This window comes from Scardinius erythrophthalmus (assembly GCF_964197995.2).
Source record: "Scardinius erythrophthalmus genome assembly, chromosome: 16".
Taxonomy (NCBI): Eukaryota; Metazoa; Chordata; class Actinopteri; order Cypriniformes; family Leuciscidae; genus Scardinius; species Scardinius erythrophthalmus.
Window position 1 is genome coordinate 5,650,711 of NC_138236.1, and position 25,296 is coordinate 5,676,006.

A 25,296-nucleotide genomic window follows, 5' to 3' on the forward strand; every position below is an offset into this window, starting at 1 on the left:
CTGAAGCTTCCCCGGGCCGCCATTGATTAGCAGACCATCACCTGCTGTTAGCATTCCATTGACTCCCATTCATTTTGGCGTCAATTTGGCAGCGAATAACTTTACATCTGAGGCGTTTAAAGACTCCATTTGTCCTTTATTTATTTCTAAAGAAACACGAAAATTTATAAAAGGCTCCATTACCTTGTATCTATGGCCCCGTAGAAGCAGTTTTTGTAAAAATAGGCTAACGATTGCGTCATAACCACGCGACTCTCTGTCGCACAGTAGAGAGATTACCGTATTCGCCTTATTCACCTGGCGGCCATTTTGAAAACTCGAACGCCGTTGAGGGGTACACAAACCCGGAAGTTTGACTCCGACGCATACGATCTTCTATGGAAGATTCAGCAGCTCCAGACATATAATAAAACTAACCTTAAAATTACGACCAGGATGCCTTCTGATGTGTATTATCCATTGTCGAGGCTATAGCACGTTAGTTGGCTAGAAAAAAAGAGCTATAGAGAGTATTTTGCTAAATATGTGTAGGCCTACTATATTACATATTTATTATATTTGTACTTATATCATTAAATAAAGTTGTTATTATAATAAAAAAACGCATTATATTTAATTTGAGTTATTTTAACCTTAAATAATACTGCCAGCTGATATGTCTCTCTGTATGTTTACAGCATTAGGGGAGTTGTTTTTTTCTTTAGAAAATGTAATGCCTATCTTGAATACCTAATATTTATCCAAATGAGTCAATATTAAATCAAATCACACTAATTGAATTGAATTGAAATAATAAAAAAGCGTAGCTTACCAGAAATTGTAGGCTACCATGTAAACATTGTAACATGTTGTCACTAAACCTAATAAAATTCAGTGTAGTTACTAAAAATGTTTTGACAATCCCAACACACTTATTGTAATGCAATATATTTTTTTCACATTGGGGAACACAGCCGTGAGGCGCCATTGCACTGAGATAAATCGCGTTGTGAGAACTCCCGGAAGTGGTCAGTGTACCCCTCAGGCTCGGTGGAACGTTCGAGGTGAATAAGGCGAATAGACAGGAGGAGAAGCTCGCGGGCAATCGGGGGGACGTGGAGGCAAAATGACAAAATAATCAATCAGAATATTTAGCTAAAGTTGCTCCTAGCTCATGGACACCTCCTACTCCCACTCTCCGTCTCTGCAAGTTTCGGAAGGGAATGATTCAGATTTCTCTTGGCACAGCTACTAGAAGACAGACTGGTTGCTCACGTCACATCTACGTCGTCAAGCTCAGTTTGAGTCTGCGCAGTTCGCTCAGCCATCAGGAAGTGAGTGCTTCTAATTGACTTCACTTTTCTCCATTGAATCCAATGGGGTCGCTGTGTCCATTTCTTTTACTGTCTATGAGTATAATTAGAGCACCTGAGTAACAAGTGTGTGCGTTGGTAATTGGGAAGCACACCGTTTTTGACCGCACTGCAGAATAGCGTGCAAGGTGGATTATAGTCGTATGTTGTGTCTACAAGGTATGGACTTTGTGTGTACGCGTTTGTGAACAAGGAAAAGCCACAAGAAGTTTTGAGACAATATTTAATGGAGCACAATAAAGAAAGACATTTGTTTGCATTGTCTGCATGGACTCTGTTTGTATGAGTTCTAAAATTGCTCACTCCCATTATCAACGGCAACGGCTTACTGGAAAGCCATTACATGGTGTAAGATATCAAAATGACACACAAAAGATGACAGACTGATCTTTCTCCACCTCTAGTTGATCGTTGGAGGACTAGATATCATGATGATAGTGTTGTCGGTCCTTCAGCTCTGTGTGACCATCAGTTTCTGTGTTTTAACTGGGAAAGCTTTGTGCAAGAAGGATGAAGATGCAAAGGTACTGTATCATCATCATCATCAACAACACAATCAGTCAAATCCACTGAGATCATGAGCGATTCTGAGAGCTGTTGTGTGACATAGTTACACGGCAACAATGTGCTAAAAAATGATTATTGTGCATTGTGACTTAATATTTGTTTTTATCAGCAGTGTTGTTTGTCTTTAGTGACATCAGACTATAAATTTGGTTTCTTTAAATTTCAAGAACAGCAACATTCCAATTGAACGAACCAAACTTGAGCATTACGAGAATCACGCTCAGCTCCGCCTTCAACAATCCAGGAGGGAGTTAAACTTCCCTTACACCAGAATCCCTTTCAAGGACAGTCTGTTCATTCGGTGGCCATATTGGTATATCTGTCTTAGCTTGCACAGAATAACACATAAAGCAAGTCTGATACTGTGTTTCTGAAGATCTGTGAAATTAACTAAAGATTTCCATATAACTAATTGCTTGGTGCATGAGCCTTCCTTGTTGACTCTACAGAAATATGGCAAACATTTGCCATATTTTTATGTAATAAAAACACACAGGAGGTTTGGCCATTATTACCTGTAAGAAGGTTGAACTCCTCAACATGCATAGGTTGCAGTCTTCAGTTTCATACTGTAGATCAGAGCTGACGCATGTCTCTGACAGTGTCTCAGGGTGAGGGTTTGATGTCATCACTATCACCTCGAACCTATGAAAGGGAGGGTGGTGGATGTTCACACGGACTGAATCAGACACACACATATATATAAATGAACTAAATACATTTTTTATACCAAAAATGAAACATCACTGAACTTGCTTAAGCTGGATTGTGACGCCATTTTCTTCTGGAAACAAACATTTTTGCATTTATTTTGTGTTATCTCTGTAAAGCTGCTTTGAAACAATCTGTATTGTAAAAAGCGCTATATAAATAAAAATTATTTGACTTGACTTGACTTATGTTCAATTTTCTGAGATATTTTCTTTGATGTCAGTTTTAAAAATTCATAGTTTTTTTCAGCAGTGTTTTTAATTTTGGATGTCTCATTTGAGATTCCTGACAATGAAACTCAGTCTAACTGTTAAATATGGTTATTTTTTATATATATATAGATTGTACAGATGATTATTGGAGTCGTAAACATTGCATTGCGTTCTTTTGACTTGATCCTGATTTTCAGTGCTGCTTTTTGGCTCGGTGGTGTTGTAAGACTTTCTCATTCTGCTCAATTAAAAAATGTTATTAGCTAAATCAGCTAATGTAATGCATAAGTAAGTTCATACTTAAAATAAATGACAGCGAAACACAACATATAGCCTATACATAGCTATTCTTTTTTTCTTGTAATCGAATGGCATTATGTGTCTCGTTTTAATGGTGAAATACCATCTTAATAGCCTAATGTAATACCATCAAGCTACATCTTTATTCTTACCTTATTCAATCTTACCTTATTCAGTCTTAACATCTTTATTCTTTCCTTTAAAACAAATTGTATTTAAAGATGTTTACTAAATGTTAACTTGGGCTGTTTTTTTATTATTTTATTTTGGCTTTTTTAAATAAATGACTAGCATCATCGGCTTTTTAGATTTTTTAGACCATAGTCTTCTACCTCTTTAGACTTTGAATAAACTAGAAAACTTTCCAATGGTTTAATTGTTGTCAAGGACATGGAAATGAAGAAACGTCTATCTTTAAATTATATTAAAATAGGGGCCAATAAAAAGGTTAGAGACTAAAAACAACAAATAAACAAAAGAACAACATCTCTCTGATCTCGCATGATTTCACCACCAGGTGGCTTGTATCACATACAACTCAGTCGCTGTAGAAAGTGTTAAGGCAGAACAGAGCTTGATAAACGCTTGATAAATAAAGGTAGGGCATAGACTGCCACACAGAACCTTGAGCTAAAATGTTCAAAGTCTCTAAACCTCCTTTTCAAATCATTTACGAGTCACGACCTTTGTAGCTATAATTATTATTTTATTATTTATTTATTTTTTATTACATTGGTGCGTATGCCATCCTAAGTTCTATATAATCAAGAACACTGTCAGGAAAACAGCTCCGCCCATATCGGGAAAAACTAGGCTGGAAGGTAATGATGGGAAGTTGTTCCTTTCGAACAGTTCATTTAAAAAGAACCGGCTCACAAAATTGATTCAGTGATTCATTTATGTCATCGCGTTCTACGTCAGCACGTGATCTATGACGTCCTGCATACAACCTAAATATAATTTTTATTCACATTAAACTATGCTAAAATTAATGTACATCTCTTGGATGAAAATCTTTTTGTTCATGTGTTAAAATAAAATGCAATAAACGACTCTTTACTTATTTGGAAGACTGTCGACGGTTCAGTCTGATTCGTGAATGAATCTTTGGCTGCGACTATCGTTTTTGTGAACCGGTTCAGAAGATTCATTTAAAATATCCGACTCAAACGAACGATTCACCGACATCGCTGTTTGTTTTTGGGCCAGTTCTGTAGAGTTCATTTATGCTAAAATCTCTCCAAAGTTTCGACATTTCCTTAAAATCTAGTTCCTGCACTTTGGACTATTAGTCACAGGGTAAGTCTGAGTTGTTTCTTAAGAGCTCTCTGAAATAAAATAGAAAAAGTATCAATTCTGCGTCACGCTGGAAGTAGATGTTCGTACGCAGCTCCATTTCTGGTCGATAAACACAACAGACTACAGCTGTGCCAATAATACAATGTATTTTAGAATTTGTTTGGGAAGAAGAACCAAAGTGGGGAAAAAATGTCCTTAACTATGAATTCTATTAGGATTAGGCCAAGTTGACACATTTGGATTCCATAATCAGTTACACTAACTCATCTCTCTTGCAGGTTCTCTCTGTTTTATAACTGAACAGTGTATTAGTTGAAAATTATGTTGGACAAATTGTGCTTATCCGTTCCATTTTGGAATTTTTTTTGTTTATCATAATTGTTTTCCAGTTTAAAGGGACAGTTCACCCAAAAAAATTAAAATTTCATAATTTAGGTCTACTCACCCTCAAGTTCCAAACCTGTATGAATTTGAACACAAAATGAGATATTTAGAAGAATGCCTTGAACCAAACAGTTGATGGGCCCCACTGACACGTTAAAAAGCGTGTCAACAATAAAGAGCATTATGGCACATTATCCTAAAAAGCCCTGTTGTGACAACATGCCCTGCTATGTAATAATTTGTTCACTGAACTGTATCTTTTTGTCATGGTCCTTGTCAAGACTTAAAGGTGCCTTTTGTGTGAACAAGCTTTGTTTGTTTCTCCTCTAAGGCTTGGTTTGAATTGATGTATTGTTACCAAATATGATTATTTGCTTATCTGTCTTTACACAGGAAGTTTGGCCTGTATCACCTGTGGGAAGTTTGAAGTCCATCACCTCCATCTGCATCATGTCTCTGACAGTCACTAAGGGTGAGGGTTTGACGGTCATCACCGTCTCCTCAGACCCAAAGAGCAAATGGCCCGTTCTGTGTCAGATTCTGGCTTCTCTGTGCTGCAGTCCAGTGTGTTTCGTATCTCAGAAGATGAAAGGAAAGCTGACGAACGTCCACACAGCTCTTGGGGTGAATTAAACCATTAAACATCTTTTAGATATTTTCATTTGAAGACTTTTGCATGTAAAGTTTATTTTATTTTATTCAAGACATGCAAACAAAATTGTTTATTTTTTATTCCATAGACTATGCAGATAATAGTTGGAGTCATCAATATTGTGTTTGGGATTTTGCTTAAAAGCGTTTGGTTGTGGAACACCATTTCGGAGAGTAATGCTGGTTTTTGGATCGGTGGTGTGGTAAGAATTATTTTACTCATTGTTATGTTTCTAAATCTTTTCATGTGTAGTAAAATAGTTGTGTAGTTAAATTGCTTGTGTTGTATTGTCCTTAATTTTGATGCATTTTAATGATTTTGTTTAGGATAACATGAATATCCGGTGGGTCACTAAACCTGAATTCCACCTTTCATTTGAATGACTATGAAACACTTTTTATTTGTTTGCTTTTTAGGTCCTTGTAGTTGGAATCGTGACTATTCTTGGAGCTAAGTTTCCCAGTCCTTGTCTTGTAAGTGTCTATCAAAACCATATCATACATTTTATCCATGTTTTAGGACTGTTCTGGTTTAGAAAAATTATTTTGAGCGTCACCAGTGTATTGTGTGTGTTTTACAGATGGTTATTGCAATGATTCTGAACATCGTCAGTGGTGCAATGGCTATCACAGCTGTTGTGCTGTATTCAGTGGACCTGGCTAAGGGAAACAATCCATACTGCGATACTGATTATTATTATTCGTCTTACGGTACCCCTGCAACGCCTTCCGCTGAAAAGATTAGGAGAACGGAGCTCTGCCTGAACTACAAATATCAAATTCGGGTAATTACTATATTTGTTTTATTTATTAATGGTGTAAAATCAAAAAGGTTGATAGGTAAAGTCGTTGAATTAATCTATACTAAAAAAGGAGGTTACTATAGACTATTAATCTATAGTAATTATCTATACTTCAAGTGGGTAAAGAGGTAATATATTTGAAAATATATAACTGGGATTATATTTACAATTTAGGATGAGGGTTGTTGAATTATATTTCAAATTGGATTAAAACTTGTGTTTCTGCCGTATTTCTTTCCTCAAGTGACACTGATCTTTCTCCATCTCTAGATGATCGTCGGAGGACTAGATATCATGATGATAGTGTTGTCGGTCCTTCTGCTCTGTGTGACCATCAGTTTCTGTGTTTTGACTGGGAAAGCTTTGTGCAAGAAGGATGAAGATGCAAAGGTACTGTATCATCATCATCATCATCACCACAATCAGTCAAATCCACTGAGATCATGAGCGATTCTGAGAGCTGTGTGTGTTCATGTTTGTTTGTGGTTTTGCAGTCGGTGGAGGATCCAGAACTTCACAAGCCGCTCCTGGAAGACGCCGCTGTCGCTCCTGCATGTTAGAGAGAGAGAGAACATACAAAGCCACAAATATATACAGCATATACACCGCCTCTCAATATAGTAGTCCGATGACTTAAAGCAGATTATACATTGATGCATGTTTATTCTTATACTGTGTTTTCCTTATTTCTTCTAGAAAATAAGGTATGCTTTTTGAAATAAATGACTTGAGAACTTTGGCATCACCGCTTTTAATATATATATTTGTTCATATTAAGTTTAAAATGATTCATCAATTCTCTTCTTTTTTTTCCTCGAGGATCTTGAAATCAAGACCCTTTTAGTTATGCAAAGCTACAAAACATTCAGAACCGCAATGACTTGACCTGATTTATCAGTATATCTTTGGCTATTTGCTGATTCCGCCAGCAGGTGGTGTTAATATGCTCAAGAGTTGTGCAAATCATTTCCGTTAAGAGAGGGTTCATAGCTGTGCCAAGGCTAATGAAAAGAACCTCAAGCTAAATGTTATCAAAAGTGGGAAGAACTTTCACCATGAACACTTCCCCCATAAGAGCTGGAAACCCTAAATATCAAAACTGAAAAGCTATAAACATAAAGGATCTATTTTATGGTGTGTAAATGTAAGCATTCCTTCAAGGCTGGTTTTACATTTTACTACGTTTGCTACCACTTTTATTTGTTAATTTTGTCATTGACAAGATTAATATGCTAAAAGCAAATCAATTCTTGTAAGTGATTTTATAATTTCATCACCTACTTATCATGCGCACTTTATTAAATATTGCACTAATTTTTTTTGTACACATTTCTTTTGCTATAATAATTGTCTGTCAGATGACTTGTCACTAAATAAAGATGAAAAAAAAAATATTGAACTTGAAGTTGAAATTATTTTTGTGAGAAGACTGAAATGAAATAAGAGGCATATAATTAGCCCTGCTGTAGTAATCAGTTACATGTGCTTCCTTTCGCTTACATTAGTTTACGTCACTGGGATGACATCTGTCTTGACCAGGAACAAACAAAGGAATCAAGGGATCTGGTTTTAGATCTCCTTCCACAGGTATGTCTGTGGATTACAGTGGTGCTGAATCACTGGCTCCCACTTTTGTTCCTTGCAGAAGATTCACTAATTCAAAACAGCTGAAACCATCTTCAGAATATAGTGACTTCATATGCATACAAATGCACTTTTCCTTGCTGTGACATGGTTTCCATGAACAATTCATTTACAGCTGTCTGGTACTTCTACATCTTAGTAATGATGTGATGATTTACACTGTCTGTGTGCTCTGTGATCTTGTTATTTATAGTCCAGATGGATTTTATGCTGTTGAACGCTTGAATCAAGAAATATTTGTTTTTCTTTGCTTATTTTATAGGCCAGTTTCCTTTCGGTTAATCAGAATCAGCTTCTGTCGTTGGTGCCAAACATCAGTACTTGCAATGATAGACACAGAATAGTGTGTGTACGATGAGTTTCAAAGGTACGAGGGCCTTCAGATAGTATATATAATATAAATATGAATTTACCAAGTTTACATATTGCACTTTTTAAATTGTACAATGAGGTTCATGACCTATGAGGGTAATTTTTTTCTTCTAAATGGGTGTTTTGGTGCTCAGCGCCTTTTTATTTTTGTCTATATTTTTGATGCATGACACACCTAATACATTTTCTGTTTGGAACAACATGAGAATGTGTAAATAATGCCAGCATTTTCATTTTGGGTGAACTGTGGTTTTAAGAATGTGTGTTGGATGGATTAGTTATTTACTGTGAGTCTACTGACTTATTGAACAATATTATTCGATTGATATTCCAGTGTAAAATGAATAAGTCACTATTGACATTTTTCAATGAAATGCCAAAACTGATTGCTTATTTTCAAGCACATGCTATATCACTGAACATCAAGAGCCATTGGCTCCTCTCTAGTTTATTCTCTATGTAGACATTTATCCTTTCTATATTCAGTTTATTAGACCAGGAAGAATCTCAGCATCTTGAGGATTTTCCACATCTGCATCCAATCCTGTTGGGTGAGCTTGTGTGCTATTGGAGCCACTCACCTAATAAACATTTATTGGATCTTTTTCAGGGTGAAATTGGTCCAAAATGAAATTATTTCAATGGAGACCGCATTAAGGAAGAACTAAGGTAACATTGAGACGATAAATGGCTGCACAATGTATTTTTGCATCTCACGCGAAACCGTCCTGATGCACGTGATGTTTTTCTGCGTTCCTGAGGTCACCTGATGGGGCCGGACTCAATGTGAGGCACTGTGGCCAAATCATATTCATGGAAAAGTCATTTTGTTCTGATTAAAAGAATCTCTTAAGCTATTTACTAGGAGACTAAGTCCATGATCCTCTAGAGGTTGAGCAGACTGCAGTCAGACACTTTCTTTTTGATTGGTTGGACACATTTCTAGAGGAAAGAACGTTGCTAATAGGTCGATTTTCATTAAAAAATGACTCCATACCTGACTTGCTTGATTAAAAAAACAAACAAAAAACCTAAACATAACTTTTTATATTGTTGCCTGCTACCGTTCTGTTGCTAGAGGTCATATTGAGGCCCTGTGTCCTTGCCAATGGAGACAAACTATGACTGTTTGGAACTCCTATAAAGCCTGAAAACAAGCAAGTCACCCTTACTAAGCCTGCATAATGATGCAAGACTGCACAGAAATAAACCAGTAGGCCAAAAGTCCCTCTGAGATTCCACATAGAAGTGAAAGGAAACTGAGATTGAACTGTACAACTGTACAAAACTGTAGCTCTGTTCTAAAATCTTCTGAGCTACCTATGTAGACAAGGTTTTAAGGCATCTTTTAAGATTTTTATTCACATTCATCAACTCACACATTGGTTGTGGTAAACCGAAGCTCAAGCACATGCGAGAACCAATGAGGTTCATTCTCGTGTTACGCAGCACGTTTTAGCTTCTGTAAGAGGTTTGTTCTCACGCATCAAGCAGGTTCGGTAGAGCTTCTGTTTATGTTTGCTGATCAATGTTTATATGTGAATAAAACCCATAAATTAAATCTTTTCATCATATAAAGCGATCGAGTCTTAAGAAAATTTGGACTAAACCTCTCAATTCATATGGATTAGTTTTACGATCTCTTTATGAGTGTCAAAGTGATAGTTGCGTAGCTGTCAATGGTGAGACAGAAAGCTCTCAGATTTCATCAAATAGATCTTCATTTGTGTTCCAAAGATACGATACGAAAGTATTACAAGATTGGAATGACATGAGGGTGAGTAATTAATGACAGAATTTTCATTTTTGGGTGAACTATCCCTTTAATGGCGGTTTGGATGCTGCCTTAGTTGCCTATAAAATTATATGCCTTTAATATATTACCAAAAATTTGTAAAAAAAAATGTCCCTCAGCCTAAATTTTAAATGCCACTTGTTTCTGACAAAATCATGGTTTGTTGGTGTGTCTTCAGAGAAGGAAATAGACGGAATTTATTGATTTTGAAAGTGTCTTCATAGCTTTTGTCCGTGGTAAAAGCTGTCAAGTGTGGTTTTGCTGGGCTGTGACGTAAACTAAAGGGTGTTGGCTATAATACCACTGACACAAGTTGCTACAGCTGCTATATGTACTCTCTCCAGATGTGTATGACGACGAGGAGATGTGGTGAAACGCCACATATGTCTTCCTCCGTGACCAATGAAGCAGCTGTGCAATAGGGAATGGTAGAGGTCTTTTCAGCGAGGAGACGTCAACAATTTAGTGTGCATAATAGCACTTTGGCTAGATTATCATAATTATTGCTTTGATTGAAGGTCTATTTCAGGTTTCAATTTTAAGGTGTGCATTTGTTAAATATTTGTATTGCTTATGCTTTGCCTTGATTTTCTTCACATTCATTTATTATGTATTTTAGATCATTTTCCCATTTTTTCATTTTCCCATCTATAAGCAGAATTGTAGTCATGACCAAACCTCTGAGACCAAGACCAGATCCTTTAAGACAAAGACGAGATCAGACCCAAGGGGCCTCAACAGGGTGGTTGGTATTGGTTTGGGTCTTAAATGATCTGGTCTTGTCTCAGAAGATTGGTCTTCTTGACAACACCTCTGTCTATACATCAAATGTTATTTAGCAGTGTTTTCATATACATTTTTGTTCAGTTGTAATATTGTCTTTGCTTTTAAATATAAAAAGCTTTGGCATTTTTGTTTTCTATTCTAGGTTTGTTTTTTACCACTGTCAAAGGGTGGGACAAATCCTGAGATAAAAATAGATCCGTTTGTGGCTCCTCTGCATAATTACAGGGTTTGATGGGTGTTTCACAGTAAATCTGTTTCACCCAGTGAAACACGAAGTTGAAAGGAGGACGTACAACATCACAATTGTCCAGCAACGACTAGTTTGTTGTCTAAAAGAAGATGAATAACCAAAGTATTAATCATTATTGCCCTATGTATAACAACTGATGCAACTTCAGCTGAACTGGATTGGCATTTTATGAAGGAAATATCAGTGCTTGCAAGACAGCTAAAGAATAATGCTGACATTTTCAGAAAGCTTGCATTTCAGCCTTGGCTCTGTGTAAATGAAATGCCACATCATTTCACATCATCAGTCAGCTGCACACGGGAATCAACTGTAGAGTCACTGTACAGTGTAAAGTTGGCTATAAAATATATGCAAGGAATACCAATAACTATTCAGTATGCATGCATATGCAGGTCATGATCACTCAAGTTAAATTTTAACTGCTGAACATAACAGTCTAAGGAAGGCTTTCAGACTTTTATCAAATATTTCCTTAAATATATGTGTACAAACCAATAATATAGCACATCAAAGACTTAAATAATTTATAAAACACTTCCTGGTGTTTGATTCAGAACAAACCCTGAGTGTAATGTTCGAGTAACTACAGTCCAAAGACTGTAAGAAGTGCAGAACAGATTATGTATGGAAATGTTTTCATCTGTGAGAGCTCACAAGTGATCAGATTTCATCAGAAACAGTGTGTAACAGAATCTTTGATGTGTCCAAATCCAATAATGTGGCGGTGGGGGGGATTTCTGTATCTCTGCCATGAAAGTTTGAACAGTGAGGATGTTAAGACACAAAGACACAAATACTAAAAGAAATGCAGACTGATTGATGGATTGTTTTTATTAAACAATATCAGAAGAAAAATGTAGTTTGTGTACTACATCATGTCAGCAATAAGTGTGCTCTCAACCAAATGCTTGGTTTTTATATATTCTAGATATTGTTCTATGTGACACCAAAGAAAACATCTGACCCATTTTACTTTGACAGTTTCATTTGGAATCATCCATTAGTGAAGTAAATAGAGTCCATTTTGATTTCATGTCGACATGCTTTGACGACGTTTTATTAGACTACAGGACTGTTATTGCTGTTCAGCGCCAAAAAGAAGAAGCAGAGATTATTTATCATTCAAACACACTCCTGTTTAAAAGTTTGGCGTCTGTAATGTTATGTTTTTTTGCAAGAAGTCTCTTATTCTCACAAAGGCTGCATTTATTAAAAGCTGAATTTTTAGTGTCACATGATCCTTCTGAAATCATTCTAATAAGCTGATTTGGTGCTCAAGAAACATTTCTGATTAATGTTGAAAACAGCTGTGCTTTTTAAACTTTTTTTTTCATATTCTCTGATGAATAGACATTTCTAAATAACAGCATTTATTTGAAATAGAAATCGTCTGTAACATTATAAAAGTCTTTACTGTTACTTTTGATCAATTTAATACATTCTTGCTAAGTAAAGTATTAATTTCTTTAAAAAACAAAAATGGTACTGATCCCACAGTTTTGAACATTTCAGTTTAGGAACAACAGAGTACTCTGTCACTTGTGTCTGGTTTACTTTGCAACTTATGGCCAAGAACTGTCCACTTAGAACGAGACCGTAAGTGTAAGTTTGTTTTTACATGTCGTTTAGGGGCCAGTAAATCTGAAATAGATTAAGCACAATAATAGATTGCATCATTGCAATCATAAATCCTGTCCAATTAAATCTTAAAAAAAAAAGTACTGATTATTTCAGACAAACAAAACTAATTTTCCTTAAGTTCTTCCTGTGACCATTTAAAAACCTTTTTCTGTGCTTTGCTTATGTTAGCCCACCTTTTTGTTCTTTATTTTATTTAATTTATTAAGCTATTTTTCATTCTTGATGCTTTGTTTGTGTTCATTGCTTTGTACATTATGTTAAAAACTTACAATAAAGTATTTAAAAAAACAAATATTAAGGTTAACCTTATAAGCTCAAGGTTAGGAATATCTAGATACCTAGAAGTGTTTTTGTCAAAGATGTGAAAGAATGTCAAATCTAGAAATTAGTTCTTCCTCAAAGTGTTCATAACTTTTAAACACATTTGTGCAAACATTTTGCATACAATCAGGGAACGTGGACGGTCTACTCTACTTGTGTTACCAGCCTAAATGATAGGCTACCATCACCCAGTATACACTAATAAGGGAGTAAAAGCCCAAATTTGATATTTAAAACAAATCTGATACATTAAAGGGGCTATATGCAACTGTTTCCCCAAAATAAACGTAACAATAGCCTTTTTATTTTACCATTTATGACTCAAACATCTCCTGATGAGCATACTGACACCTTGTCAGCTCACAGTGGGTGCACGTATAAGCCTGTATCCTATTTTTCCTATTTTCTGTCGGGTCGGATTTTTCGCGCGCTGTCTGCGGATGTGACGTCAAGCGCGTTCATGTTAAACGTTTCAGATCACTCTGCCACCACCGCTAGTCAGCAAACAAACTTAGTTTCTCAAACAATATATGTATTTGACTGTTCTTACCTCTGTAAACATAATGTTGACTTCTTTGCAGCGGATGACTTGTGAAGTGTGCACGTACGAGAGCGAGCAGAAAGGAAGAGCAGTTCCGTTTTTTTGGCCACAGGTGTCAGTCGCGAGTTTAAATTTCAGAAAAAAGCATATAGCCCCTTTAAAAGTATCCATTTATAACTTAGATGAAGGCTAAGACTAGGAAAAAAGACAAAAAAAAATAGTACATTGGTTGATTTTGGTCATTGAAAGTGCCAACCTTACAGAGGTTAAACACTCTTTATAGTGGTTTAATGGTGTGAAAATATCTTCCAACAGCTGTTTAGCTGTAATCATAGTATTTCTATTTCCCTGCCTAGTTTAAGCAGAATGAAGAAAGACATAGAAGTTCTTGAACTCTTCAAAGAAGTGCAGCTCATCAGAGAAGCTGCTGGAGAAGCCTAAATCTTTGCATGAGGTCTTGACTGTGTGGACCACACAGACAGGGATTGTATCAAAAAGCAGTTCGGCCATCGGCGTCATCGAGGGCTTCTTCTGCTCCGAGACCAGGCTCTGTATCTGGGCTTTATCGACGGGTTCAGGCGAGGCGCTGTAGGAGACCACAACGTTTAGCTTGTCATCCGACGCCGGCACCTGAAAGCGACTCTTTCCCGTCAATCCATGGAAGTCTTTCTTGTTTTTGAACATGCCTGTGGGGGAGTTAAAGATGCGGACTGACCAGCACACCCAGTCGTACTTCTTTTTCAGGTGCTCTACCAGAATGTCGGCCAGTTGCTGGTTGCTTTTGTCGCTTTGGTCTCTCACTATGCGTTTGGCGTCCAGCTCGGCCTGCGACGGAAAGCTGTTGATGCAGTCTTCAATCACGACGTTCATTTTAGACTGGACCACATTCATCTTCTCGCTCCAATCTTGAAGCAACTTCTCCTCGTCGTCGTCGCCTTTCAACGCCGCGTGTCCCAGTAAGGCGATCAAACCGACGCAGAACAATTTCTTGAGCGTAGCGCAGAAATCCTCCACCGCCCTGCGGCTCTTCTGCTCGTAATTCAGAGTGATTTCCAGAACAGACTCTCCTGAGAAGTTATCTCCGGTTACGGCATTGTACAGAGTGTGCAAGTTTTTGTCACCCCCAGTCTTACTGAAGTGATCCAGGAACGTTTTCTTTCTGACATCTCTGAATTTAGGTTTCGCATTCAGGACGTCCATGAATTTGCGGAATTGGTTGGTCAGATTCTCCTCCACGGAGAAGTAGGTGGCATCTATCCCGCTCTTCTTGATCTCCTGGTTTATCTGCTGGACCTCTTCAGAAACAACTTCCAGGCGGTCACGCACCTTCTGGAACTGCTCCTTCATGTACTCGGCCTCTTTGCTTTCCACGTTATCCAGCGCCAGCTTCACAATCGGAGCTGCGATGGAGAACACAGGGAACAGATCTCCAGCAATGCTGGCCAACACTTCTGCGCCCTGCTCAAACACTTCCATCACGGTCTCGACAACATCCTTCTTCTGTGCAACAAGTTTCTGCAGCTGCTGGGCCATCTTTCAGTTTCAACAGCAAGATGTCTCTGTGTAAAATAAGATCAGTACATAATTAGAAATTTACCATTTAAAGGGGTCATGATCTCTTGACATATAAGAGATCGTTCAACATTCAAAGAGAATGTTAAGGATACAAAATATCCTTTAAGTTTCAGAACTCAAAACTTCCACGTTAGTCAGAAAACAGCTTTTATTGAAGCCAAGCTCAGAAAACGACTAGTTTCGGATTTTATCACATTATTACAACGAAAGACCGCCTCTGCGGAAGAAGATCAACGCCTACTTCTAAGTCATTGCTTCTTTAGGCCCGCCCACTGATTCACGCATGTCATGTAGTAAATACGAGAGACACAAACACAGAATTTACTTTAGCTACAAAACAATATAGACGCCTATGAGGATTACTAGACGTTTTGAAGTGGCAAATTGTGGAAAAACACAGTCTTGGCATTGCCTTCCTTGTGATCCTAAAATTAAGAAAGTGTGGATGAATTTTATTTTTAACAACGTTCCAGTCAGATCAGTTTGTTCGCTTTATCTTACTGTGGATTCATTTTTAAACAAGACACAGTTTGACGCAGGCTTTTCAGAGAGACTGAATAAAAAAAGGAATGAATAATTAATAAAAGATTATGCAGTAAAGACTACATTGGATCCGACAGTAATGTTGCAACAGTGTAATGAGTAACAGTGTTTTACCATGTGTCACTATTGCTTTGTCTGATACAGATCGTTTGATTTCTACAGTAGCGCCGCAGTGAATGGTTGTGATTGGCTGTTCTTTCCTTTGTTTCGTCATTTATGTGATTTATTTGCCACAACCAAGATTTTTCAACATTAAAAGTTTTTAAAACAATTCCACACGTGTAATGACGGGAATGTTAAAAATGGTTTTAATATACAAAACTGTTACCCAATCATAGCAGTGTGTGTTTACTTCCAAGCCTTGAGTGTGGCACGCCCATCAAAACGGTGTTTGAAAGAGAGCGTCAAAAACAGGATATGAAATAGCTTCTCATTTAAAAGACTAATCTTGGACATTTGTGCACCTGCTATCCAGTTTTTCACATTTTTATACATGCAAACCTTTAGTGAATAACGGTCTTTCTCTCCTTAGACTGGTAAACGGAAAGAAACTTACATGTGTCAGTCTTCGTTTCCTCTGAATCTTTAAACTGTCAGTGTGAATCAGGGTGGGCTTGCTAAAAAAAAGATAAAGGAAATGAGAAATGTTTTATACAAACCATAAAAGCAGCAACACAACCTCAACAACACACACCAGGTGTATGTACACATGCTAAAAGAGGCTGACAACCACACCTTCATTTACATAAAAGACATGGGCCAGATGCATTCATTCAATTCAAACATGCACTAAACGACCTGGCAAATAATGTAAGTGCAATTAGTCACACAGTATGCAATATGCAACAATAGAGAGGACAACCATTTCAATTGGAAACAATTCGAATGGATTTCCCCTTTTCCATAATAATGATGCAACACTATTTTTGTTAAGTAGCTTGTTAGGTCGTATTATCACTTCCTAAAAGTCCAACGTTTGGACATACTTGACTGACTTAATGTCTTGTGATCTGAAGCTTTGGGCTTTATATGAGTTGTTTTATAAAACAAAGTAAATTTTGTTGTTTAATCTTTTTAATGTCTTTAGCATTATTTGAAAATGTGGAAAAATTAACTGAGTAATAAGTGTGTGCAAACTTTTGACTGGTTGTGTAACATTAAATAAACAGAATGCTGATACACTATTCTCTTACATAAAGTTGCCTGAATAAATGTTTTTGATATACCATAAAACGTTAATTAGGGCTGTGTATCACCAAGAATCAGGCAATGCGATTTGTATCACGATACAGGGGTTGAGATACGATACAGTGCGGTATATTGTAAGAAAGGTGATTTTTTTTTCTTTTATAAAACCTAAGTAAAAACTTTATTTGCATTTATATCACTAATCATTATTGTTGTGCAATCTAAGTAAAGGGAAAATAGCAAAGTGCTTGCAAGATTCTTTAGGTAATATCCAGCAAAACCACTGATAATTTTCCATTAACATTTCTGGCTAGTGCCAAGACAGGTGTGGGAATAATTAGCAGGGTAGTTCAACTAGCTGAGCAAGAACCTTTTTCCAAAGCACCTCAGCAGTAACCATGGAAACAAGACAAGGAAAACACCATGTCAGCTTCTCTCCAGACACACACATTATGCTCTTTTTGACTGGGCAGTAGCTACAAAATTCCAGTGTTACAAAATACCACAAATTCAAGCAATCATGTTACTTACAAACCAAAATAGATTTGTAAGTATATTTAAAATGTAATTTAAAATTGCAAAGATATGTTGGTATGCCATGGATCATACAAAATGAACGACTAATTTAATACACTAAGTGGGGCCATTATCTTTTATCCTCAGCTGAACTCTTAACACACATATGAACACACATATGAAAAGTCCTGTGGGTTACAAATCAAAATAGCACTATTCCAATTCTCAGTTTTCATTTTTTTTTCATCGTTTTAGCTATAGCTTACCAGAACATTCGCATACCTATAAGACATCTGATAAAACTTATCTGTAAACAATTATATGATCAATAAGTTATGACAAATAACAAATGTTTTAGGCTATATTGCTTTAACTCATCAAAATAAGTTAAGCAATTTTTAAGCAAACTTTTTTTTATAAGTTATACAAGATCCAACTCATTTTTTTAAGTCAGTTTAATGTAGGCTAATTTAAGCTCAAATGACTTAAACATCCAAGTTGATTGACAGCAACATAGTGTGTAGGCCGAGATCCCAACACTAGGCTATATTGCTGTCTGGGTTTTTATTCAGTGTAGGATTGATTCATGGGCTGTGTCTGAAATCGCTCACTATACCCTTAAATAGGGCACTATTTGAGGGGACAGCCATTTGTAATGGTGTCGGAAACCATATAGGCCTAGTGGACGTTATTGAGTAAACTCATTCCATCCCACAATGCACTGCAACCAATGTACAACCAATGTATACTGATGCGCCTACAGCTGAAACAAATCATCCATCCATTTTCCAAACTGCGCTGGTCCAGCGTATTATCATACAGGCATAAATTCCTTTTTAATTTGTTATTACATTGTTTAATTAAGGTGTATATGCTAGTAGTTTCCATGGCAGAGTTTAAGATAAATCTTCTCATTAGGGATCTGCCAGTTTGGTGTTTCAAATGATTATTATTAAACAGAAAGCACAAACTGCAAAATCGGAATCCCTTCCGGCTCACTCATTTTCATCAACTCCTTCAAGTGGACTATATTAGTGGAGTAATGTAGGGAATAGTGAATGATGGTATGGTGGGGATTTCGAACACAGCAATGGTCTCAAGCCTACATTGAATACTTGATTCTGATTAGTGAATCAGTAGCCTACTTCTCAATCAGGCCCGTCAAATATTGTATTCAAAACCATTGTTCAGGGTATCTTATATCTGACTGCCCGTCTATAAAACTTCTAATTGTGCTTTTCGTGGTCTTTACACATAATTTGATTCGAATAATCTTTCACAAGTAATATTTGTATTACTTCAAAAGTATAAAAGTAACTTATAGTATTTGTTTATTTATTTGTATGTTTGTTTGATAAGCAGTCGTGGTACTCCTATAATACGTGGGACAGTGCACACTCATAATGACAGTTGATAATTTTCGCAAAAATAAACGGCTTTATGAAGATACGAAACAAGTCGCTCTTTATTTTGCGATAACGACGGACTGACTCAAAGTTGTCCCGTACCTGCACCTATGCCTGCACCAAGCTTGACAGAAAGGTAAATCTGTTCTCTTCCCCCCCTCAGAATATGGATTTAGCATTTTATAACCACATTTCTACTGGAACATATGCAGAAATGTTCCTTTAAGATAAAATGTAACGTTAGGCTAGTTAAATATCAGGCTGGCAAAGTTAATACAATCATTGTTGACAAAAGAAACACTTCCTGGTTTAGACTGCAGCCCAACGATCACTGTCAAACAAACCGGACCCTCTGAGTTCTTCAGAACGAAAACAAATGAGTTTAAATTAACGTTACAGAGAAGATTATTAAATTTCTTCTTCTTTTTTTTTGCCAGAATAATCGATCGGTTATAACTCGCTCGTGTTTAAAACATACCGATGTTGCGAGCTGGTGAAAATGTCACAGGCGGACATCAGACTGTGAAGAGAAACGCCCTAAAAACTTTTCATGAGCAAAAACTGAAACCACGGCGTACAGAGACCAACGAAACCGTCGTTGAACTGAACTGACGTCTAGACTAGAGAACAAATTAGCACTGTTATGAAACAAACTCACCTTCTACCTTCCAATCGATCTCAAATGGGATAGAATAAAATAAAGCAAAAGTTAACGCTGATCTGTCTCGCTCGACGTCTGATCATGTGCTGGTTCTTCTCTAAGCTCGTGGCACACCCTTCAACTACTACACACTGAAGGAATTTCAAGTATTGTCCTTTACCCCTTACAAAAATTGTCCATTTTATCATAGTTTCCAGCAAAATTCCTGTGTATGTTTTTTGTTTGTAAGAGAAATATTTCAGAATTGCCCTTTAACCCCCTACAAAATGTAGGCTACCAGTTTACACCAAAATACCATAGTAAGCTACAAATTTTGTTACTGTTGTAAGAGAATGAAGTATTGTCCTTTATTTCTTAGAATTTACCACAGTATCCCACAAAAAATACATAGTTCAGTTTTTGTTATTATTGTAAGAATTTAAGTTTTTCCTTTAATTTTTGCTTTGGTTACCATAGAAAGTTTTTTTAAGGGAAATTATTTAAAATATTCAGTCTCTTGTATAAGTCTTCCATACATTACCCTTAAAATATGAACCTTATTAAGGTAAACATTTTATTTTTGCAAGTGAAAACGAGGCTGTGACTTATTGAAATACAGTACATTTAATAAAAAGTAGCCTAGGCTATAAGGGTCCATAACTTTAATAAAAAAAAACGGTTGATACTTTGAAACAAATTTCTAGATCATAGTCGTTTTATTTGCGATTACATAATATCATAAACATGAAATGGACATGATTCTTGGGTTACAGAGAATATATAGGCTATCTAGATTACTTACTATAATTTTTCATTTGGAAATAATACTTTTCCAGAAAAGACTACAATCTAAAGTTTACATGAAAAGATTTTTGATTGTAAACACCACGACTAACAACAAACCCCCATAATCTGTCTATCGTTGAAGTTTTCGCCACTCAACTGGTCTTTTAAAAGCATTCTGAACTACAAAACAATACAATTTACATCTGAAATGAATGCATTTATGTTTGGTAACTGACATATATTTATCTTTATATTCCTTTTTTGCCTTGACATGCGAAAATAAAGTGAAGAACCAGCAATAATATACTTTCTCGTTGTATGTCCACAACAACAATTTGGTCATCAGTTTGCTTTACCTAATGCTGGATAATATGAAACCATTTTTAAGATCAGAAATATAGAGAAGACTGATTGACGTTTCACACATCTATTCAGAATGAATGCACAGGTATGCCTTTTTGTGCCTCGCAAAGTAGAAACATTCTGGCTGGAAGTTGTTTTTCTCCTCTACTTTCTTATAGCAGCTAATGGCATGGACCAAAGTGTCGGGAAGAGTCTTCCACAGCGCTTGAGCCACAGACTGCATGTTTCCCTTCAGCTTCTGTGCCTCTATCTGATCTAGCAGCTGGCTCTTGTTGAGGGGTTTCGGGTCTGTACTAAAAGACACCACGATTCTGATGCTGTTTGGGGTCAGAAGATCAAAAAAGTTGCCACCTCCACCGCTTCCATGGTACTTTTTGCCAGCGAGCCAATTCCAGAAGAATATGCCACTGTGGTTGAACACCCGAACTGACCAAGAAACCCAGTAGTATTTCTTCTCAAGGAGATCCAGTATTAATCCTGCGAACTCTGGGTCAACGCTGGCTTGTTGCTCCAGAAGTTTATGCTCCACATCCGTTTTGGCCTGCAAGGGGAAATTCTCGATGCAGTCATCCACCGCCGCTTTCATGCGTGTCTCTACGTCTTCCATGCGATCCTGCCATTTCTTCACCATGGCCTCGCCTACCACTCCCTCTTTCAGGGCGGCGTGACCCATAACTGCTATAATTCCCATGACAAATATCTTCTTGAGCCTGGCACAGAACTCCTCCACTGGCTTTCTGCTCCTTTGCTCTGTGGTCACCACCGTGTCCAGTATGGCATCTCCGGACATATTCTCTCCAGTTACAGCATTGTACAAGGCATCAATGTTCAGATCGCTACCCGTGTTCTCATACTGGCTTATGAACTTCTCCTTCTTCTTCTCCTTGAACTTGGGCTTAGCATTGACAAAGTCTTGAAACTTCTCATACTGACTGATTATCTTCGCCTCGCGGTCAAAGTTCTGCTTGTTCATGGATGTCCGCTGCATCTCCAAAGCGATTTGGTCGATTTCATCTTGAATACCTTCGAGTTTCTGGTTAATCTTTTCAAACTGCTCAGCAAGGAACCTGGCCTCCTTCCCATCCGGGTTGCCGAGGATCTCGGCTGAGGCCATAAACACGGCCTCCAGGATGGGGTGGAACTGTCCCACAGTGGCTGCTAAAACCTCGCAACCTTGCCCCATGATTTCCACTCCTTTCTCGATCTTGTCCTTGTTCTCCAAAACCCATTCTTCCACCCGATTCATCCTGGATCAAAGCAGAGAAGGCCTTCTTATCCTTCTTACCCTTGTCTGTAACAGATCAAGGCATATATATCATAAAGTGGAAGCCACAATATAAAAATCAATACAGAAATCAATGCGGCTATTTCTAAGGGTCATATTTGTTTACTCAGGATGAGACCTTAACAGTAACCTGAGATGAATTGGACAGCCAGACCACAGGGGCAGAAATACCAGAGTGTTTGTACGTTTATACATGTTTTCCATGGGCTCAAGCCATTTAAAAAAAAGAAAAAGAAAAAAAAAGAAAAAATTCTAGTCTTGTTCGGGCATGTCCTGTTCCACCTTACTACCCGCCAGCTAAGTCTCGGCAAATTATACAACAATAAAGGCAGATCATTGAGATCAGGTGTCTACTATAAGAATTAAAAGCAAATATGCTAAACGTTTTTTGTGCTTCAAAGCACAGTTTATTATTATTATTATGAGCACACTGTTGGTGTGAATTGGAGAGCTGCTCTCTCCTCTTCTTTGGAGAATAATTCAGCATTTAAACCCCATATGTATAGCAAAGCAGATGTTTTCAGGAGGGGTTACTGGGTGGGAGAATATATCTGATGGCTTTAGCTAGCATTTCAGGACTTTTCTGGGCACTTTGATTACACAAGGGAGATGATCTCACACTCGTATCTAATTTCCCAAGACTCAATATACAGAAAAAAAGGCACACCCAGATCTGAGAAAATCTGAAACCAATACACTTGTCCTGCGGTGAAACCGTGTTCTACAGCAGGCAACAAAATGACTCAGATTTTCTCATAGAAATAAGCACAAATAAATATACAAGACTAAACCTGACATTTGATATTTCAAAGATCAAAGACTTAATTTGGCTCCTGTCCAATAATGTCTTACATAATGCTTTAGTGGGTTATGTGAACAATTATGAGAATTCATTAGCTAATATTATGAATGATAAGCATGTAGAACTCATATTTGGAATTTATGACTCAACAATTCATCTTTTAAAAGAGCATTCTAATCTCAATGTAATTAGGAGCAAAACAATACTTACTGAACAATACAATGATCCTGATTGTTTCAAGTCCTCCTTTGTAAGAATAATTAAGATGGCTTTGAAATTAAAACTCCAGGATGTGTCCGATTTCAGAAAGAAAATGACTTCATAAAAAAAAAAAAAAAAAAACATAGGAAAATAGTTTAAAAGAAATCCAGTCTAGCAATTTGTACAAGAAGTCCCTGTTTTTGATAGTTCTACTCTGTGAAAAAAAGGAAAGGAACCAACCAACTGATTCTGAAAAAGAGGAACTGTTTAAGTTCAAAGCCACGTCCCTTATTTCTATCCAAATGCTGCTTGGAGCTTTGTGGCAGTCAGTATATTGACTTAAGCACAACATCCAGTATTATTTGGACATAATATGGCAGGATGTGGTACTTAAGTCAATATTGACTATCATCCACATCACAATGATTCTCACAAAGTGTCATCTCCAACTGTTCATGACAAATGATAACTAAAAGCATAGATCACTGGCCAGCTATTTTTATTTGTGTATATTTTTTTTATCCTTGGCTCTATGAAGTTTTTGAAGTTGTACAAATAAAATAACCAAAGATGAAAAAAGAGAAATGGAAGGATAATGAATGGAAATAGACAAAGAGCAAAAAAAAATAAAAAATAAGGAGACTCACCGTTAGTCTGGTGAAATGTATAGATGTGTTCTCTAGTGTTCCAACAGAGTCCAACTGTGCCTAAAAGCAGCAGCCTCCCAGGGTCCACTTGTATATATAGACTCTGCCCTGCGGCACTCCCCCTTCAGATTAACTCCATCCCCTGCATGCATTCCTCCGAGCCCACTGTAGAGATGAGGGACAGGCACACAGACAGATTACATCCTGTAAACATTCCTTCTTTGAGAAAAATCAGCATGTAGTAGTTAGATAGTCCCAGAAATGCTTAGTAGAGCCTTTCCCTTATAAAACATGAGGCATGCTCTGCTTTTCTACACGGGTTGTCATGGGTACAGGCACTCACAGTGGCCAGTGCACACACACACATATATAGGCCTATATATATATATATATATATATATTTAGTGATTACGATTAATCACATCTAACATAAAAATTGGTTTATATAATATATGCTGTATATATATATATATATATATATATATATATATATATATACACACACACACACACACACACATATACAGTATATACTGTAGAAATGACAGTATGTTTATACTTTTATTACAACTTTTATGCTAGATGCAATTAATCAATTTGACTGCACTAAATGCCATGTTTGTCACGTATTCAGGCTGTAGACTTTATTAATAAACAAAAATAGGAAAACAAGAATATACAATCTAACAGTTCAAGGAAACGGCCTAAAACCAAAAACCTAACGACAAAATGTTTTGTTGCTATGTTGCTATATTTGTGCTGTCATAAATAAAAATCACATATATAAGACATATGCATCCATAGTAATTATAATATCACACTCTGAATGGCCCAAACAGTAGTTGATACCATGCATTAGAAGGCAAAATTATTACTATTTAGAAAAAGTGCACATAAATAAGTTGTTGTCTTCACATTGTCCTTCTTTTAGGAGACTTTGTGGAGCAACACTTGCCAATCTGAAATGAGTGTGAAAACAGCACTTGGGGGCACGATGCTTCTAGGTCATTTCCGTCACACTGCTTTACATGGCAGAGAAAGACTCTTCTGTTTTCAGTGTGGCAGGCGGACAAAACCAGTGGCTTTGTGCTGAAGCGGTCGCTGGGACACGCTGGCATGCAATGATTCGTCTGTAGAAGGACAATAATGGGCTGTTGTGGATTACAGCGGGTCTGGCATTAGCATTTCAAATCTTCATGTCACTGTTAGATCTCGCACTATGCAAATCAGTTGTGCTTATAAAGGATGACGTGCCCTCAGTAGCACAGCAGTGGGTGTGATCGCTGATGCACATGCTTGATAATCAGTAAACAGAGTGTTTGTGGCAGATTTAGGATCCATACTTTCCAAACAAATTACTAATGTTCATAGTTAGTCCCTAAGAATTAAACTTCACTTTCCGTTTTGTTTGGGACACGGACTGATGCCTCCAATTGTATGCAGGTTGTTGAGAAAAGATGGGCTTCTCTAAGCAATTGTGACCTGTTAATGTAAAAATGTTACGGTTAGGGAACATGTAAAATAGTTTTCTTTGTTAATTGGCCTCTTTGTCTGAAATGCATAAAACATCCATAGACAATAGGCAAATACAATCTGAGACAACTTCCAGGTCTGATAGTTTAAGGTGTGACTTCCAAGTAGCCATTTGCTGTATTTGAAATCCCTGCCCTTTTTTTTTTTTTTTTTTTTTTTAGCATGAGTCATGAATTAGCCTA

At 37.0% G+C, this 25,296-nt stretch overlaps 3 protein-coding genes across 6 annotated transcripts; 1 reads left to right on the forward strand and 2 right to left on the reverse strand.

Moving 5' to 3' along the window:
- Nucleotides 1-4,029: 4,029 nt before the first annotated feature.
- On the forward strand, nucleotides 4,030-7,673 carry LOC308704410 (uncharacterized protein). Its single transcript, XM_081388656.1, has 7 exons — nucleotides 4,030-4,441; nucleotides 5,219-5,449; nucleotides 5,566-5,679; nucleotides 5,894-5,950; nucleotides 6,058-6,261; nucleotides 6,550-6,669; nucleotides 6,774-7,673. The coding sequence occupies exons 2-7, from the start codon at nucleotides 5,276-5,278 to the stop codon at nucleotides 6,837-6,839; spliced, it is 735 nt and encodes a 244-aa protein (XP_081244782.1). The 5' UTR covers nucleotides 4,030-4,441; nucleotides 5,219-5,275; the 3' UTR covers nucleotides 6,840-7,673.
- Nucleotides 7,674-11,940: 4,267 nt separating this feature from the next.
- Nucleotides 11,941-19,816, reverse strand: rpz4 (rapunzel 4). 3 transcript variants are annotated; one of them, XM_081389253.1, is made up of 3 exons: nucleotides 19,516-19,816; nucleotides 16,304-16,364; nucleotides 11,941-15,188 (listed from the first exon to the last, which is right to left on the reverse strand). In XM_081389253.1, exon 3 carries the CDS (start codon nucleotides 15,160-15,162, stop codon nucleotides 13,987-13,989), a length of 1,176 nt encoding a protein of 391 aa, XP_081245379.1. In that variant the 5' UTR covers nucleotides 15,163-15,188; nucleotides 16,304-16,364; nucleotides 19,516-19,816; the 3' UTR covers nucleotides 11,941-13,986. The 3 variants fall into 3 exon arrangements, with proteins under 3 accessions (XP_081245379.1, XP_081245380.1, XP_081245381.1); XM_081389254.1 differs by lacking the exon at nucleotides 19,516-19,816 and adding an exon at nucleotides 19,336-19,513; XM_081389255.1 differs by lacking the exon at nucleotides 16,304-16,364 and having other exon boundaries at nucleotides 11,947-15,188; nucleotides 19,516-19,643.
- Nucleotides 19,817-20,180: 364 nt separating this feature from the next.
- On the reverse strand, nucleotides 20,181-23,746 carry rpz5 (rapunzel 5). Of its 2 annotated transcripts, XM_081389252.1 has the most exons (3): nucleotides 23,582-23,649; nucleotides 22,944-23,050; nucleotides 20,181-21,937 (listed from the first exon to the last, which is right to left on the reverse strand). In XM_081389252.1, exon 3 carries the CDS (start codon nucleotides 21,890-21,892, stop codon nucleotides 20,711-20,713), a length of 1,182 nt encoding a protein of 393 aa, XP_081245378.1. In that variant the 5' UTR covers nucleotides 21,893-21,937; nucleotides 22,944-23,050; nucleotides 23,582-23,649; the 3' UTR covers nucleotides 20,181-20,710. The 2 variants fall into 2 exon arrangements, with proteins under 2 accessions (XP_081245378.1, XP_081245377.1); XM_081389251.1 differs by lacking the exon at nucleotides 22,944-23,050 and having other exon boundaries at nucleotides 23,582-23,746.
- Nucleotides 23,747-25,296: the final 1,550 nt, after the last annotated feature.